The sequence below is a fragment of the Cibotium barometz genome, chromosome 58 (assembly GCF_041138505.1).
Source record: "Cibotium barometz isolate CiBa-2024 chromosome 58, ASM4113850v1, whole genome shotgun sequence".
NCBI lineage: Eukaryota > Viridiplantae > Streptophyta > Polypodiopsida > Cyatheales > Cibotiaceae > Cibotium > Cibotium barometz.
The window spans coordinates 33,920,231-33,937,692 of record NC_141103.1 but is presented as its reverse complement, the minus strand read 5'-3'; the positions used below and the strand labels follow the sequence as shown (position 1 = coordinate 33,937,692).

Below are 17,462 nucleotides of genomic sequence, written 5' to 3'. Positions count from 1 at the left end.
AGGCATTAGGGTTGTTAACACATTCACAAATTATCATTTAAAAAAGCACGATTAAATGCCAGCATTCCCCCTACTTTCCGAAAGGAAACTTGAACTTGCCTTGCCAGAAAGCTTTAATTTTAAGACACTGCCTTTCTTGACCCTTTGCCAAGGCACAGTACACAGCATTTTCAGTCGCATTACAAGCATATCCCAACCACCTATTGTCCTGTAGTCCAGATCTCCAGATGGAAAGTCCTCTTTAGTTGCAGCTCCATTTTGAGTTCCCGAATTTGCAGCATCTTCTGAAACTGTGTCATGTTGTTGTATGGTGGACTCTGAAAGTTGGGTGGAATCCTTGCCTTCTGAAGAAGCCCTGACATGGTATTCCCGTGTTCCACCGAGAAGCCTTACTGGCTGTTTGTGAGATGGGCGTGCTAAGCCTGCAACCTGAAGTCCTCGAGTAGTCTGCAGCCTCGATACCTGACTACAAGAACTCAGGAAACATAGATGATAAAGAGTCGTTTGCCCGCTGCCGAATGTCGTGCAGACTGATGCCTGCATGAGAATTGTAAGACTTTACTAATAAGTAACATACAGAATTATTTATACATAAATGTAACATTTTTTTTTAAAGAGCCACTTCCTCTACTTGTGAGCCCTTGATTCCTCAAGGGCAGTAACTCGCATTGCAAATACAAATTCAGTGGTCAGAGTGCCGCCATAAAGAGCTTAAGAGTCTATTTCCACCACTAATTATCTATGCATCATGGTGCTTGGAATGAGCGACTAGCTCATGCAGAGGAATCCAACAAGTTCATCCAACAACTGTACCAATGACAAGCACTCAACACAACTCTTGGAAATGTGAGCATGACATTTATGGTGAGGGTAAACTGGACTGCCTTACAAAAAATGGCCTCAATTCTTGCTGCACTAAAGAAACACATAGAGAAGGCAACGGGACTAAAAACCTATGCCACTCACCATATGTGGTGATGCAAACGATGAGGCTGAGGAAACCAACATTAAGTGAGCTAGATTACTGGTGAGAAATGGCATCGAATTCAAAGATGCGAGCATGCCTAGTAGTACTCAAGAAGTGACCAGCATTAGAGGAGACCATCATTTAGATGTACAAGGATCTAACATGGATGCAAATCGAACACAAGAAAGAAGGCCTAGAGCAAAGCACGCCTAAAGAAAAGATGTTGACATTTATGCAGCCCATACCTCTGATTTACAGACGGTACTACCTTTTTGCAGCCAGTTTCACTTCAGGTAGTGCACATGGAGCCTTCAAAGTCTTAAAGAATTTTTCAAGAGACTTCAATTGCCCTCAATTTCCTTCAATTGTCCTCAAAGCGTCTTTAATGTGCTCTCCAAAAATATTCAAAGAGTTCTCCCATACACATGGGCAGCCTTCAACACATGAGTTGGCTCTCCAACACCCTGGAATGCTCTCCACAATTGAAAAAGGCTTGAAGAGAAGCCCCCAACTAAAAGTACAGCCGGGCGAACAAAGACATGCAGCCATACCAGGGTCGTACAAAGGAATAAAGACACCATACAGCTGTAGGTATTGTTGCCATTCAGCAAGGTGGAAGGTGAACAAGGCTTGTAAACCATGAAAGGTCAAAGGCAAGTCGAACTTTGGATTGTGAATACCAACCTTTGTTAAAAGGGGTATGGAATGTAATTATTTGTAGTCGTTTGATAGTGCACTTTTGCAGCAATTGGTACATTTGATTTGGTTTTCAAATATTGTGGTTAAGGCTAAAGATCTGGAAGATCCATGGTTCTGGGGCAAGGAATCCAAGGAACCTTAGTTGTAGTTCAAAGGGCAAGCAAGCCAAAGGAACTAAGGAAATTCCTGTGAGGAATCCAAAAACTAGCAATACAAGTGAGGAACTGTGGAAGCTAATATGTAGCTGTAAAATCACATAGCATGGTTTATTAAATGGGTGAGGACTCAGGAGTCAACCTCACTTTGAGTCTTCATACCAATAATGGAGACATCCATTCCACATGCTCAAAAGAGTTGTGTGCAAGCTAAAGTGAGCCATGTTTGTCATGACATCTCATGTGCTAGATCCAGAGTTACAGGGAAACAAATTCATGAGGGCAACATGTTTGTTAACTATGCTCTTATGTCCTCTATTATTCATGGTCCTTCTGATCCGACTTATGTGGACGAGGCTCTTTCACATGAGCCTTGGTGTCGTGCTATGCAGAGCTGGATGCTATTGAATAGAAAGGCACTTGGATTTTGGTGCCTACGCCACAGCAGCGTAAGGTGATTGGGGTGTGGTGGATCTTCAAAACGAAGTATCTAGCTGATGGCAGCTTGGACAAACACAAGGCGAGGTTGGTTGCCAAGGGCTATGCTCAACGCCCTAGAGTCGACTTCGATGAGACCTTCGCTCCAACCACCCAAATGACTACCATACGACCGTTCTTGCTCTTGCAAGACATCATAGATGGCGCGTATTCCAGATGGACGTCAAGTCGTCTTTCCTGAATGGAGAGCTTACACAAGAAGTGTATGTTGATCAGCCGCCGGGATTTGAGGTTCCAGGCAGACAGAACCAGGTGTATCGACAGAAGAAAGCTTTGTATGGTCTGAAGCAAGCTCTGCGGGCTTGGTACCAACGGATTGATGAGTTCTTTCAAAAGCTTGGTCTGCACTGTTCTCATGCAGATTCGAACCTTTATATCCTCCTTGAGAGGGGATTAGTTGTTATCATTGTGGTCTATGTTGATGACCTCATCTTTACAGATTTGTGTTCTGTGAGAATCCGTTCAGTCATGGATGCTTTGGTGACACAGTTTGAGATGAGGGATCTTGGCCTTCTACATTATTTTCTTGGCTTTGAGATTTGGCAAACCCCTTAGGGTATTTTCTTCTCTCAGCAGAAGTACACATAGGAGACTCTTGACAGGTTTCAAATGACGGTGTGTATACCAGTATCTTCACCTATGGATATTAGTGCGAAGCTTTCTCTTCTTGATGATTCTCCGAGGATTGATCAGGGACAGTATCGGGTTTTTGTCAATTGTTTGGTATGGTTGACCTACTCCCAATCGGACATTTGTTTCGCAGTCAGCTTATTGAGTTCTTTCACATCCAAACCCCGTCAGTAGCATTGCCGGTGTGCTCTCAGGGTTCTTCGGTACTTGCGTGGTACTTTGGGCTTTGGCATCTCCTATGGCCAAGGGTGCACTCTTCTTGGATGGTCTGATTCCGATTGGGCTCAAGATCCGGATACTCAGCGTTCGACAACTAGTTGTGTTTTTTCACTTAGGTTGGGAGCCATTTCATGGAGTAGTAAAAAGCAACCTACTATGGCGCTTTCTTCTACAGAGACAAAGTATCGTGCAGTTTGTTATGCTACCTGTGAGGCGATTTGGTTGCGAAGATTATTGGGAGAACTTGGCTTTCCTCCTACCAGATCTACTCTTCTTTGGTGTGCCAATCAAAGTTGCATCACCATCGCCAAGAACCCTGTGTTTCATGCTTGTACGAAACACGTTGAGATTCAGTATCAGTATGTTTGTGAACAGGTTCTTGCTGGAGATTTGCATTTGGAGTATTGTCCTTCAACAAAGAATGCAGTAGATTTGTTCACCAAGCCAGTGTCTCAGGCTTTCTTGCCTCCTCATCTTCGGCTTCTCAGAGTTTGTTCAGCATCTAGTGTTGAGAGGGGGTGTTAGCCCATGTATTGTGCCTATATTTGATCCCTTTTATGGCCCTTGGTTGTGGGTTGGCCACCCTTATTTTCTCATGTTTTTCCCCCATTTTTCTGGTATTTTTCCAGTCAGCCAGATTATTTTGTCCAATCCGCCAGGTGTGTTGCTCCAATTGGCCAGCCCCATATGACTTATATATAGGTGGGCTGGCCTCTCCCCTTTTCATTCATTCATTGCTTGAGGTGTGGTTCATGTGTACACTCTCAGCTTTTGTATCCTTCACATATGAGACTATACTGTCTCTTGTTCGGGATTGCTTTCATTGCAGTATATTCAGCTTATTAGCTTCATCTCTCTCTCTCTCTCTCTCTCTCTCTCTCTCTCTCTCTTGCACATCTCAGATCAGCACACTCTAGTGCTCATCTTGCTTCTACTCTGTGCCCTCTTTCAGTATGTGGTGCTGAAAAGAACTGACTTAGGACACTAACACTATAAGCAAGATCAGGCCTAGTAATGGTGAGATGAATAAGAGAGCCGACGAGCTCTCAGTACTGAGTAGGATCATGATAGGGTGGAGAGTCATCGTTTTTACTCAACTTCTGATTTCAGTCCATAGGGCAAGATAATGAGCGTCATACCAAACCTCTCCAAAATCTGAGAAGCCTACTTTTGTTGAGAGAGAAATATCCCATGTGGGCGCTGCCAAGCCTCCATGCCAAGAAAGTATTGAAGTAGACCAAGATTAGTCATCTCAAAGGTGTGACTCAGAAGATCCATAGTCATAGTAGTGCGGTCGGGGTCGGATCCAATGAGAATAAGATCATCGACATACAAAATGATAATCACAATGTGATCCTCCTCTATCAAAACATAAAGGTTATTGTTCGCAAGAGTTCTCTCAAAGGAATGAGAAAGAAAGAAAGCATCAATCTTTTGGTACCACGCCCTAGGAGCCTGTTTAAGGCCATAAAGAGCTTTCTGCAGATGATAAACATGGTCCTCGAAACCATCGCGGATGAAGCCAGGGGGTTGTTCAACATATATTTCCTCCTGAAGAACCCCATTGAGAAAGGCGGACTTGACATCCATCTAAAAGATGGGCTAAGAAAAGTGAGCAGCAATGACAAGAACAATGCAAATAGTGGTATACCTGGCGGTTGGAGTAAAACTATCCAAGAAGTCCTCGCCTTCTGTCACCATTTGGTCCCCTCACCGGGCTTGACCAGTGTTTCACACACTCAACGGAGCCAAGGTTTGAACGGAGATTTTCCACATAAGAAAGCTGAAGCATTTATTGGTAAAGTTTGGCATGAAAAGATGGCTCAGAGCATGAGCAGCATGGGATTTTATTTATCTAAGTGACTTATGATGCTTATAAGTGAGTGTGCTCACACATCGTAAATGAAGGGCTGGACTTATTATTAGTTTGGGCATGGATAGGTGGACAAAAAGAGGCCCCTAGCTAAAACTTGGGAAGCAAGTTTGGGAAAAGCACAAAAGCAGTTATTTTTAGCAAGCTGAGCCACTTTTGGCTTAAAAGAAAAGCATGGGCTATTATAGGCTAGTCGACTTTATTAAAAGGAGGAGGGGCTATCTTTTGAAGAGCCGCATGAGATGAGAGGTGGGCTGTGTGAAAAAATACCCAAAACGGGTATTTAATACAGCCCAGAAAGGGCCACGCCTTTTTCTAGCCGACTCCTCTGCTGACCGACCACAACACCTCATATAAATATGAGCCCCCCCTTCCGTCATGCACAATCATGATCAACCTACGTTGAATTGGCGCCCTCATCTTAGTGGGCGTTTTTCACCTCTGCGTTTCATGGCCTACTACTGCTGGACACATCGTGGACTGCACCACACTGTGTTTCACCGCCTCCTGCTGGACAGAACACGGACAGCACCACACAGGGTGTTTTGCCTCCTCCTGCTGGACTGAAACAGGTCGCTCACAAAGCTTATGAACTTCGCCTACAAAGCACAATTCTGCGTTTTTCATCAAGCAGTGATTACCCCAATAAAGCACCTACATCAATGCTTACTTCTAGGCGCTCACATCAGGTGTACTTCTGGATTGGCGTCTGCATTTTTGGGATAGCAGCCTTCTCTGCTTATTCAGAGTCTCACATAGAGCTCCTGTACTGGACTTCATCTTTCATATACACATCACCATTGCATGCTGTGTGTTTTACTCTGATCTTTCATATATTTGGTCCTTTGGTCTCTTTTGCCCTCACATGGTATCAGAGCAATCGTGAGCAAAGGGATTGAAGACCTCAAAAGTACACACCATGGATCGTCTACCCTCGATTCCGGAGGATCAACTCTTCATACCAGATACTGACTCCCCTTATTCTGATATAGATCACACAAAGGATGGAACTCCTCATTCACTAGAGAGCCCTGTTCGAGGTCTTTCATTGGGAGACGACCAGCCTACTTTTACCCACTCACCCTCTACACCCTTGGCATATGGTTTTTCTTCTCCGCAAGGAAATGGTTCTACTTGGCCGCGTTCCTCCCAATGGCGAGCTAATAGTCAGGTTGCTCAAGCCCCACCTTCCCAGTCAGCTTCTTTCACCATTCCTAAAGAGATGTCTAATTGGTCTTCCCTTACACCTCATCCCTGTAATATGCGGAAGCTTCGGAGAAGAATCGATAACTTCAATACTCAGAATTCAGCACTCTTTTCGCGACGGAAATTAACACACAAACTGAAAGGAGAAGTGCAAAAAATAGAGAGAGAGGGGGGGGGAGAGGTGGAGAGGACACAGTATTGGGTCCCAATTACCCTCTATAGGGCCGCCACCACGGATGGTGTATTTGCTTTATTAGAATGATGAGAAAACTGAAAGAAAATACAGCAATCTTGGACCTTTTCTTGGCTGGGAATACCCTGCCCTTGACCTGAATCCTTCACCCCTTTGCTTAGCACCCTCTTGGCTTTGTCTAGCCTCTTATGCTCGAGCTCTTGGTGGAGAAATGAGATGATTGAATGGGATTGTGGCCTCCACTATTTATACTACCCAATCATGAGCAGTCGGCCAGCTGTAAGTCCAGGTGGCCAGCAATATTCTGTCCCACGACTGTAAATCCAGCATTAAATGCTGGAAAAATCCCATTAAATGCTGGAAAAAATCCCATAAAGTCTGTGCATCTCTTCCTGGCTGGCTGGACATTAGGCGCCTGCCCATACTTGCCCTATACCCCTCCCATGGCTGGATAATCAGTCGGCTACCCCTGGCCTGCCCCTGGGACTGTCCTACAGCCCCTCCATGGCTGGTGGGTTCAGCCAGGGCCTTCTTGGCCCTCATGGGGGTGGTTCCACACTATCCCCATGCCCACACAAAGACCCGGGGTAGCCCTATGGGCTGGCCCCTTGTTCTAAACGCAAACCCTAACTAACTACTCAGTGATCTGGCATATGGTACCATACCAGATACACAGAATCACTGACATCATTCCAGAGGGAGACTCACAGCGCGGACTGGCACTGTTTCATGTGCAGGACAGTGCACACCTAACCTTAGACTCCTGTGCGACAATGCACACCTGACCTCGGACATCTGAGATGGATCCTTGGCTGACTCGTCCCGGACTGGGCTCACATGGGACCAGTTCACCATCCCAGGTCCTACACCTTCTGTACAAAAAAGTCTACGTGGCATCCAAGTGCGGGATGCACGTGACATTCCCTTCTGCTTAACTTGACGGAAGCTACATAGCCTCCAAATAATCCGTCAATAACGCCGGATAGTCTTCAAAGAACTCTTTGTCGAGCCATACCGCTTCATGAGTTCCTCGGTCCTGAAACTTTGTGAGGAACTGTCGTAGTCTTCGGCCTGAGCCATGCTTGAAACGGTGCAGAAGGATCTGTTCTGGAACCATAACTTCTGCTTCATCCACAATGTCTGGTTCCGCTTCATCTTTGACCTCTGAAGGGGGTGGACCTACATATGGCTTTAACCAACTGACATGAAATACATCGTGCATAGTCCAACTCGGAGGTAGCTTTTATTGCATAGACACCTCATTAATCTTTTTCCGGATGGGAAAAGGTCCGAAGCTCCTGAAAGAGAACTTTGTTTCCCATCCGAAGCTCCTGAAAGAGAACTTTGGGCATCGCTTGCCCACCTGCTTCAATCTTTGTGTCATAATCCGAAGATAAACCCAATCCCCTTCCGAAAACTTCATATCCCTTCGGTCTTTATTGGCCTGTCGAGTGTAGGTCTCTTGCACTTTAGCCAATCTGTCTTTAACTGACTATAAGATCTCCTGGTAAGACTCCGTCACTCTGTTTGCCTCCGGTACTGAAGACGAAGTCCTGGTTAAGAACGACTGGAAAGGTCTTCCAAACGCTGCCTCATATGGAGTCCTACCAATAGCTGAAGAAAAAGAGTCATTCAAAACAGCTTAAACTAAAGGCAAATACAATTCCCACTTACCTTGCTGATCGTGGACATAACACCTCAGCACATCAAAGGCCAACTGGTTGTATATCTCTGTCTGGCCATCTGTCTCTGGGTGGAATGCACTGGAAAAATTCAACTTAGTACCAAAATTATCAAACAATGCCCTCCAAAAATGACTGGTAAACTTAGCATCTTGGTCTGACACTATGGTTCTAGGAATCCCGCCAATTGGGTACCAATGCCGAATGAACAACTGGGCAACATCCTCGGCGGTCACATTGACCCTGCAAGGAATAAGCATAACAAATTTGCTAAACCTATCAACAATAGTTAAGCACTGCGTATTACGCTTACTTGGACTGGGAGGCAGATTCGTGACAAAGTCCATGGAAATGTCTTGGAAAGGACCCTCGGGAATTGGTAAGGGCTGTAACAACCCTATCTTCTTTCCACGAGGAGCTTTCACCTTTTGACAAATGTCACAACGTTGTACATATGTAAACACATCACGCCTCATCTTTGGCCAATAGTATTGCTGTTCTAATTTCTCCAGAGTCGAATTCATGTCCCTATGACCACCTGTAATGGTGTCATGGGCATCATGGAGAAGAGCTGCCCTGAATGACTTCATGACACATAGTCGGCCTTTGTAGAAAAGCCAACCATTGCGTATCAAAAAATGACATGGTCCTGTGGCATCCAATCCCTGTTCCCACTATGTACCGAATTCCTCGGAATCCGCGTACGTGTGCTTCATGTCCTCTAGTCCTGTACCAACAAGATCAAGTCTAGTTGTCTGAATCGTAGACACCTGTCCCTTCCTGCTCAAAGCATCGGCCACTGGATTGGCCTTTCTTGAAAGGTACTCAATCATACCACCGAACTGCTGGAATATCAGACTCCAGCGGTGTTGTCGATCACTCCACTGTGCACTTGGCATCGTCTGAATCTAGCGTAATGTCTGATCGTCAGTGCGAACCTCAAAGTCACGGCCATACAGGAAATGTTTCCAATGTTTCAAGGCCTGTATCACTGCTAGGAGTTCACAATCATAGACTGAGTAGTTCTTCTCAGCGGGCAGTAACTTACGAGACATGTAAGCTACTAGATGACAATTCTGTGAATGGGAGAGAATTAGGGTTAGGGTTTCATGTGAGAGACAAACACAGAGAAAAAGCGAGAGAGAGAGAGAGAGAGAGACATATGTGGGGATAAGTCAACACATGAGATGAGTGTGTGACTCCCCTATCACACATGTATATTTGCACTAGTACACATAGTGCACTTCGTACATTAAAAGTACTTGTACTATGTACTATAACTTATGGGCTTGTACACACTACAAGGGTGGGCATAATGCCTTTACCCCAACAACCTCCCACTTAAAGGCAAAGTGCCCTTAAATGAAGGAAAAGAAAAAATCAGCATGTACATGATAATATACAAGGCCATATCAAGGCTGAAACTGGCCTCATCCAATGCCCATCAAGTGTCTGCAATGAGCAAACCACTCCGGAGGCAAACTCTTTGTCAACAGATCAGCCAGGTTGTCATCCGTATGAATCTTAACAAGCTGAATTTGCTTGTTCTCTATCACCTCTATGATGAAGTGATACTTCACATCCACATGCTTCGTCTTTGCATGAAAGACAGGGTTCTTTGTCAACTGGATGGCACTCTGACTGTCACAATGCAACAATGGAATATCCCCTGTATAACCCAAATCAACCACTAACCGAGATAGCCATAATGCCTCCTTGCAAGCCTCTGTGACTGCAATATACTCGGCCTCTGTAGTAGATAAGGCTGTGCACTTCTGCATCCTGGATATCCATGGCACAGCACCTCCTGTGAATGTAAACACACAACCGGTAGTAGACTTCCGGTTATCTGGATGACCGGCATAATCCGAATCCGTGTAACCATGCACTAATGCATTCTGTTTGCCAAAGCAAATGCACATATCCTGTGTGCCCTTCAGGTATCTATGATTTGCACATGATACAGTGCGGCCATTTGAAGCATAAACCAAGTGCTGAAATACATCTTTGCATGAAGTGATGTGGCTCAAAGCACCACTATCAAAATACCATGATGCATTCTGTCTGTCAGATGCAATGCAAGACATATCAATGTCTGAAGCACTTGGTGTGTCACTAGTGCATGTGACCAAAAAAGTATACTCTTCCTGGATTACATTAGCTGATTGCTGTGCTTTGTCATCAGAAGAGTCTGCTACTGCATTGCCTGCTTCTTTCCTTTTCTCTTTTGCAATCCGCTTCCTACATTCACTGATGTAGTGTCCAGGCTTATGGCAGTAGTGACATTTGCCCTTCTTTTTGGGCTTGTTTGCATCCCCTTTGTCAGACTTTTCACCACTAGAAGAGGGCTGTCCATGACCAGCCTTGCTAGACTATTGTCCCCCATGCCTAAAGCTCTTTGCTTTACCCTTATCCTTGGCTGTAAATGCCTTTTGTCCACCACGGTTGCTCGATAAGTTTGCTCTTGTTTGCTCTTCCTGCAAGAGTAAACCCACGAGCTCTTCAAAAGTGACGGGATCAGCACCTCCTCTCATTGAGAGGTTGAGAGAGGTGTGAAAGCCCAAGTAGGAAGGCGGTAAAGAATGAAGAGTGTTGGTGACCATCTGTCTGTCTGGGATAACCTCATCAATGTTGAGCAATTGTTCCTGCAAATCTTTCACTTTGGTGAGATGATCTGCCATGGAGTCACCCTCGTCCATAGAAAGAAGATCCAATTGCCTCTTCAAGTAGGCAACTCTTGCCTCATTGCGTACATGATACATTGCTTCCAATGTGTCCCATGCAAGCTTCGATGTCTTGCAAGAACGAATGTGCGGAATAATAGTCCTTTTCACTGAAAGGGCTATCAATGACATGGCCTATGCATCTCTAGAGTCCCATCTCTTCTGCTCTTGTGTGGGAGCAGGTTCTACATCAGGAGCTCTTTGTGGACCTCCCCTTTGAAGCGTGGCTGGCTGTATGGTAAGTGGGCGTGTGTCATCACCACACACGATGCCCCAAAGCCCTTTGGCTACCAGCAAATTACGGATCATGAAACTCCAAAGGGAGTAGTTAGATCCATCCAGCTTGTCCTCCTGGGTGAGCACACCAAATACATCTGTAGTATTTTGTGCCATGTCAACAAAATATACCTGCAAGCAAACCAAGCACCAATGTGCACTCCCAGGCAACCAAATGTCCTGTGCAAATGTATGCCTGCAAACCAAAGCAAGTATAAACCTGCACCAAATTGTCCAATTACACACAATGTGTATACATATGCGACAAATCGCAGCTGTAATGCCCAATTACATGCTCCAATCAGAAAATCCCCAATTTTTATGCACTCCAATCGCTTCAATGTGCATCTAATTGGCCAATTTTCACAAAAGCCCCAAATTTCTGCAAGTGAAAGAGGTTCAATTTGCTAATTTTGACCTCAATTTCGAAAACCCCCAAATTGCAATTTTCAATTTTGCCTCAAATTGAGAAATCCCCCAATTTGCACGAATCCTGTACCACCTGCAAGCTTTCAAATCTTCCTGGCAAACCCCCAAAATTCGTCAAATCTGGAGTGGAGTGTCTGCAAAGCTTATTTTGTTTACTTTGTTTAATTTTTCTGTTTGCTGAAACAAAGGTACCTGCACGTGTGGGCAGTACTGATGCACAGCCGGGAAGATGCAGTACAAAAGCACAGTCGGGAAGAGGCGTGTGCGTTGAGCTTCAGCGGACGGAGGCGTGCAGAGCTGCAGGTGTCGAGAAGGGCGTACACAGCTGACGAGGCAGGCTGAGGCGGGGCTGCGCAGGTGCCGGGCAGGTCGGAGGCAGAGGCGGGCACTGGGCAGGTGCCAGGCCAGTCGGAGGCAGGGAGGCCTGCAGGTCGACGGGGAGCTGGAGCGCAGGGTCGATGGCAGCGCGCAGAGCAGACTGTCCAGGCGGAGGCGGGTAGAACGGAACGGCCTTGAGTCGTCGGCCGGGCACGTGCAGAGCTCGAAGCAGGCGCGGCTGTTGGGGAACCGAAAGGGAGCGTCAACGTCGACCGAAACGGAGCAGATGGCGGGGCGGCTACCAACGGCCGAAACGAAGCGGTGACGGAGGTGTAGACTCGCCGGAACGGAGCGTGCGAGATATGGACCATCGACGGCTCTGAACGCAAAGTCGACGGTGGGCTCCGGGACGAAACGGAGTACCGAGGGACGGACGACAGGTGGGAGGCGCACCTGGGCGGAGGCGGTGCTAGGCTGCCGGCTGCTGCAGAGAAGGCTACCGCCCGCGGGCTGAGCGGCGGTGGTGGGTTCCCCACTAGTGCCGCCGGCTTCTGGTGGCCGGACGGTGGAGCAGCGAGACGGAATTGTCGGACGGAATCCACGGACGGACGGCGACGGAAATCTACAGGTCTTCCAGCGACAGAATTTCAGGGCCAGCTCCCAGCTCTGATACCAAATGTTGGGTGTTGGACTCACACACTCACACACACAAACCTGCACATTAGGGTTAGGTGCAAGGTAGAGAAGCTCACACAGAGAAATGAGAGAGGATGAGAGAGAGAGAGAGAGAGAGAGAGAGAGCCAAAAGTGTGGTATCCACAAAATGCAAGTCAACCCTTGCATGTGTGCCACATCCATATAATATAGAAGTACAAAATAGTGTCCTTTCACACTTGATGTCCAAGGGGAAAAACCACATGGGAAAAAGTGCCCTTGGTTAAGCCCGGTTCACACATAGCACTACCATAAGTGAGCATATGCCTACAAAGACCATGGGCACAAGCCCACAGCAGTCGGCCAGCTATACACAGTCGGCCAGCACACATCAGAGGTCGAGGACCTGAAGGAGCAGTCGGCCAGCATGTGGGTCCTCCTACCATCACAGGGCAACCACCCAAGCCAAGGAAAAATAGGGAAAAATGGCGAAAAAAATATGGAGAGTGGGGAAAAATGAGAAAGCACCTAATAAGGGCAGGCACAACCACAACAGAGGCCCTGGTGTCTCAGTAAAGACAGGAGATGACTTCTAACAGTTACCTACAACTTCACCTCTTGAGGAGGCTTCCTCCTCACACGACAACCACCTAGGGACCCTTTACCTCGCTCGTATCAACAAACCATGCGTGATTCTGGCATACTTCCCTTTGATATCCCTTTGGACAATCCTTGTCGATCCACCAGACTCGCTCCTCGTGCCTCATTTGCCTCTGTTTTTTCCGCAAACTATGTGGCACATGATGAGCCAACATCGTGGAAAGATGCTATTAAATTTCCACCCTGGAAACAGGCCATGGAACTCGAACTCGAAAGCATTGACCGTAATGGCACATGGTCCCTTCTGGATCGCCCTCGTCATAAGAAGGTCATTGGAACCAAATGGATCTTCCGCACCAAATTTAAAGCCGATGGTACCTTGGACAAATACAAAGCCCGGCTTGTTGTGCAAGGCTTTTGCCAAAAAGAAGGCATTGATTTCGACGAGACTTTTGCACCCACTGCTCGAATGACCACAATCCGTCTTTTACTCAATCTGGCTGCCCACCATCAATGGCCAATCTATCAGATGGATGTGAAGAGTGCCTTTTTAAATGGCATTCTTAACGAGGAGGTCTACGTTGACCAATCTGCGGGTTTCCCTCTCCCTGGTCTTGAGGACAAAGTCTTTCGCTTATAGAAAGCTCTTTATGGGCTTAAGCAAGCACCCCAGGCGTGGTATCATTGCATCGACAAATTTTTTCACAGCCAAGGTTTTCACCCATCACACTGTGACCCCAATCTCTATATTCACACTAATCTGGTGATGGTTTGCTACCTTGTACTATATGTCGATGACCTAATTATTTGATCCAACATCCTGATGGTATTTTCGTGTCTCAACAGAAATACTGTCTCCAACTCGTTACTTCCTATTTTCCTGATGGTGCTATCCCCGTGGCCACTCCATTGGATCCCACCGTTAAACTGTCAAAGGCAGTGGACTCACCTCCACATGAAGAGCGAGCCTACCGACAAGTGGTTGGGAAACTTATTTGGCTCACAAATTCTCGTCCTGATATCTCCTATTGCACATCCATTTTAAGTCAGTATTTCAATGCTCCCAAGGAGCCACATTGGATTTCAGCAATGAGGGTTGTTCGCTATCTAGCAGGTACCTATTTGTATGGACTTCACTACAATCGCGGGATCACCTTGCACGGTTACACAGACTCCGACTGGGCTGGTGATCTCGATTCCCAATGTTCTCATGGTGGTTATTTGTTCTCCCTCAGATCTGCCCCTTTCTCTTGGTCTAGCAAAAAGCAGGACACTGTTGCAGGTTCTTCAGCAGAGGCCGAATACCGGGCCCTTTATGACGCCACCACTGTGGTTACATATCTTCGTCAACTTCTTTCCGACATGCGCGTCTCCATCGACACCGCCTCTACCATCTTCGTCGACAGTCAGAGTGTGATTGCCCTTGCTAGCAACCCTATTTTTTCTAGCCGTACCAAGCATGTGGGTGTCCATTTTCACTTTACCAAGGAACAGGTTGAGCTCGGTACCATCCGACTCCAGTACATTTCCGGCAGACAACCAAGCAGACATCCTTACGAAGTCCGTCAACCGCCCCATTCTCGAGCGTCTTCGCTATCGGATTGGCATCGGTCCACCACCATCACCCCCACACATTGAAAGGGGGATCTTCCTCTCTCTTCATTTTTTTTACCATTTTTGTATCGGGCACATGAGTCAGTGAAAACCCCATGAGGGCACGGCTCCTGTGAAAACCCACTGCATTGCATTTTTTTCCATCTTCCATTCCCTATGCATAGCATTTTGTTTTTTGTGTTTGGGACGCATGTATGAATGAAAACCCAAAAATGGGCATTCATGCATGTGAAAACCTCTTGCATTGTAGCATTCTTCTAGTACCTCTCAATCCCAGATGCCTACACTCTAGTTAATCACAGAAATCCTCATCTTCGACAACCAAATCTGTTTTTTTTCCCCCTCATCTTCTCTCATGATCCCTTTTTGGTCCGAGAGGGGGTGTGTGAAAATATACCCAAAACAGGTATTTAATCCAGCCCAAAAAGGGCCGTGCCTTTTTCTAGCCGACTCCTCTGCTGACCGACCACAACACCTCATATAAATATGTAAATATGAGCAACCCCCCCCCCCACCCCCCCCGCCATCATGCATGATCATGATCAACCTACGTTGAATTGGCACCCTCATCTAAGTGGGTGTTTTTCACCTCTGCGTTTCATCGCGTACTGTTGGACACATCGTGGACTGCACCTCTGCGTCTCATCGCCTACTGCTGGACACATCGTGGACTGCACCACACTGTGTTTCACCGCGTCCTGCTGGACAGAACACGGACAGCACCACACAGGGTGTTTTGCCTCCTCCTGCTGGACTGAAACAGGTCGCCCACAAAGCTTATGAACTGGTCACCTACAAAGCACAGTTCTGCGTTTTTCATCAAGCAGTGATTAGCACAATAAAGCGCCTACATCAGTGCTTACTTCTAGGCGCTCACATCAGGTGTACTTCTGGATTGGCGCCTGCATTTTTGGGATAGCAGCCTTCTCTGCTTATTCGGAGTCTCACATAGAGCTCCTGTATTGGACTTCATCTTTTATATACACATCACCATTGCATGCTGTGTGTTTTACTCTGATCTTTCATATAGTTGGTCCTTTGGTCTCTTTTGCCCTCACATGGGCTACAATTTTTGGACTTCTCTCCCTCTTCTTCACTGGCCGTACAGCACATATTCTCTCTCTCTTCTCCTCTATTGGAGCTGGCCGCCTGCAGTTTTTGCTTCTTCTTTCACTGATTGCTTATGGGTCAGGCTGGCAGCTGTGCGTAGTTTTATTTCTCTCTTGATGGGCTAACCAGCAGTTTCCTGACAGTAATAACTCAGCAAACAGGCCGTACAGTTATAGCCACACTTGTGGTTGTGCAGGGAAGCAAACAGGCCGACAGCTGTGTACCTTTCTCTGGTTCGTCGGGCTGCAGCAGGAACCTGCCGTACAACAGTTTCTCTCACAGTACTGGCCGTACAGCTGTGTGCTATCCTGTGAGCTATTTCGCACAGAACAGGATTGAGTTGGGGCTGTCTGAGACAGATTTTTAGACAGCCTTTGGGACTGTTTTGGCTGAGAGCTGTGTACCTTTCTCTGGTTCGTCCGGCTCCAGCAGGAAATGGCCGTACAGCAGTTTCTCACTCAGTACTGGCCGTACAGCTATGTGCTGTCCATGGGGCAAAGCTTAGCATCCGATCACACAAGCTCCGCATTGAGGCGGGGAGAGATGTAGATGTGGTGCAGCAGAACCGCAAGTTATGCATATGCCTAATGTGTGACATGAGCAAGATGGGAAACAGAGAAGCATGACATAATACAATACCCAGCATACATGAGGCTTGAGGGACATTATGGAAGGACATCATGTTTCTTGTCCTGCGAGGGATTTGGTCCTCTTTGTCAACTCATTAAATGTGAGGATCAAAGATGTATCTCAGTTGTGTTGGAGGTAAATTCGGGATGTTGGTCACCTCCTTTCCCTGACCCTTTTATGTTGAAGGACTCTGAAGGATCGAAAGAATGGCTAGAAGAATTTACTTCCAAATCCACTTTGAGCACTAATCTCTGTTAACATAGGCACGATTTCCTGATCATTCGGATATACTTCTGCCCATATGCCCACTCACACAAGAGCACCACAAAGTACATTGCCTCGATTATGAGACATCATTAACAAGCTTTAACTTTTGGTTTAGCCTGCAACTTTGAACCTAATTATTAATTGTGATAAAGCTTGATGCAGATCAAAACCATTTGACTCATTAAGGATTTACAGAAATTATGCAAACCAGAAACCGCAAAAGAGAAATAGCTTAGCTTGATAGAGAGAAGATGGGTGGGGCATACTGTCTTGGAGAAGGTGGAGCGAACTGCCAATCCCGCGTTCATTGTGGCAGAAAAAGCTTCGCTGCTATCGCTCAACGACGCCAGAAGTTCCTATTTCTTCCATTCATAGTTGTTATATCCGTTTCCGGCAGCTCGATGGCACGACCTTCACCACACATGGGATGCACTTAAACCATGTTTCTCGAAAGGAGTAGCTTTAACGTAGTGGCACGTCAACCCGCATCACAAACGTGTCCGCCCACGTACCTGGATGTGTTGGTGTCCGTTTGGGCTGAGGATAAGGTGTGTGCACCCCCCACCGCGTTGGATCACCTTTGATAATGCCAGGGGATGACAAAAGGATGTTTATAAGCAGATAATTTTAACCAATGTCTGTACACATGTGCAAAAGTGGTAGCGGGGGTGGAAAAGCTTGCTTAGGACCACGACAAATCTTGGTGGGTGGTGAAGGAT

At 46.6% G+C, this 17,462-nt stretch overlaps 1 protein-coding gene across 1 annotated transcript in view; it reads right to left on the bottom strand.

The window, feature by feature from the left end:
- The window catches only part of SPPA (signal peptide peptidase), a 76,907-nt gene extending 59,700 nt beyond the window's left edge, over positions 1–17,207 (bottom strand). The window contains exons 1-2 of the mRNA XM_086792949.1: positions 17,010–17,207; positions 100–537 (exon numbers count right to left, since the gene is read on the bottom strand). Of these exons, the coding sequence (XP_086649075.1) occupies positions 100–537; positions 17,010–17,051 (480 nt within the window). The 5' untranslated portion in view covers positions 17,052–17,207. The remainder of the gene's footprint in view (positions 1–99; positions 538–17,009) is intronic.
- Positions 17,208–17,462: the final 255 nt, after the last annotated feature.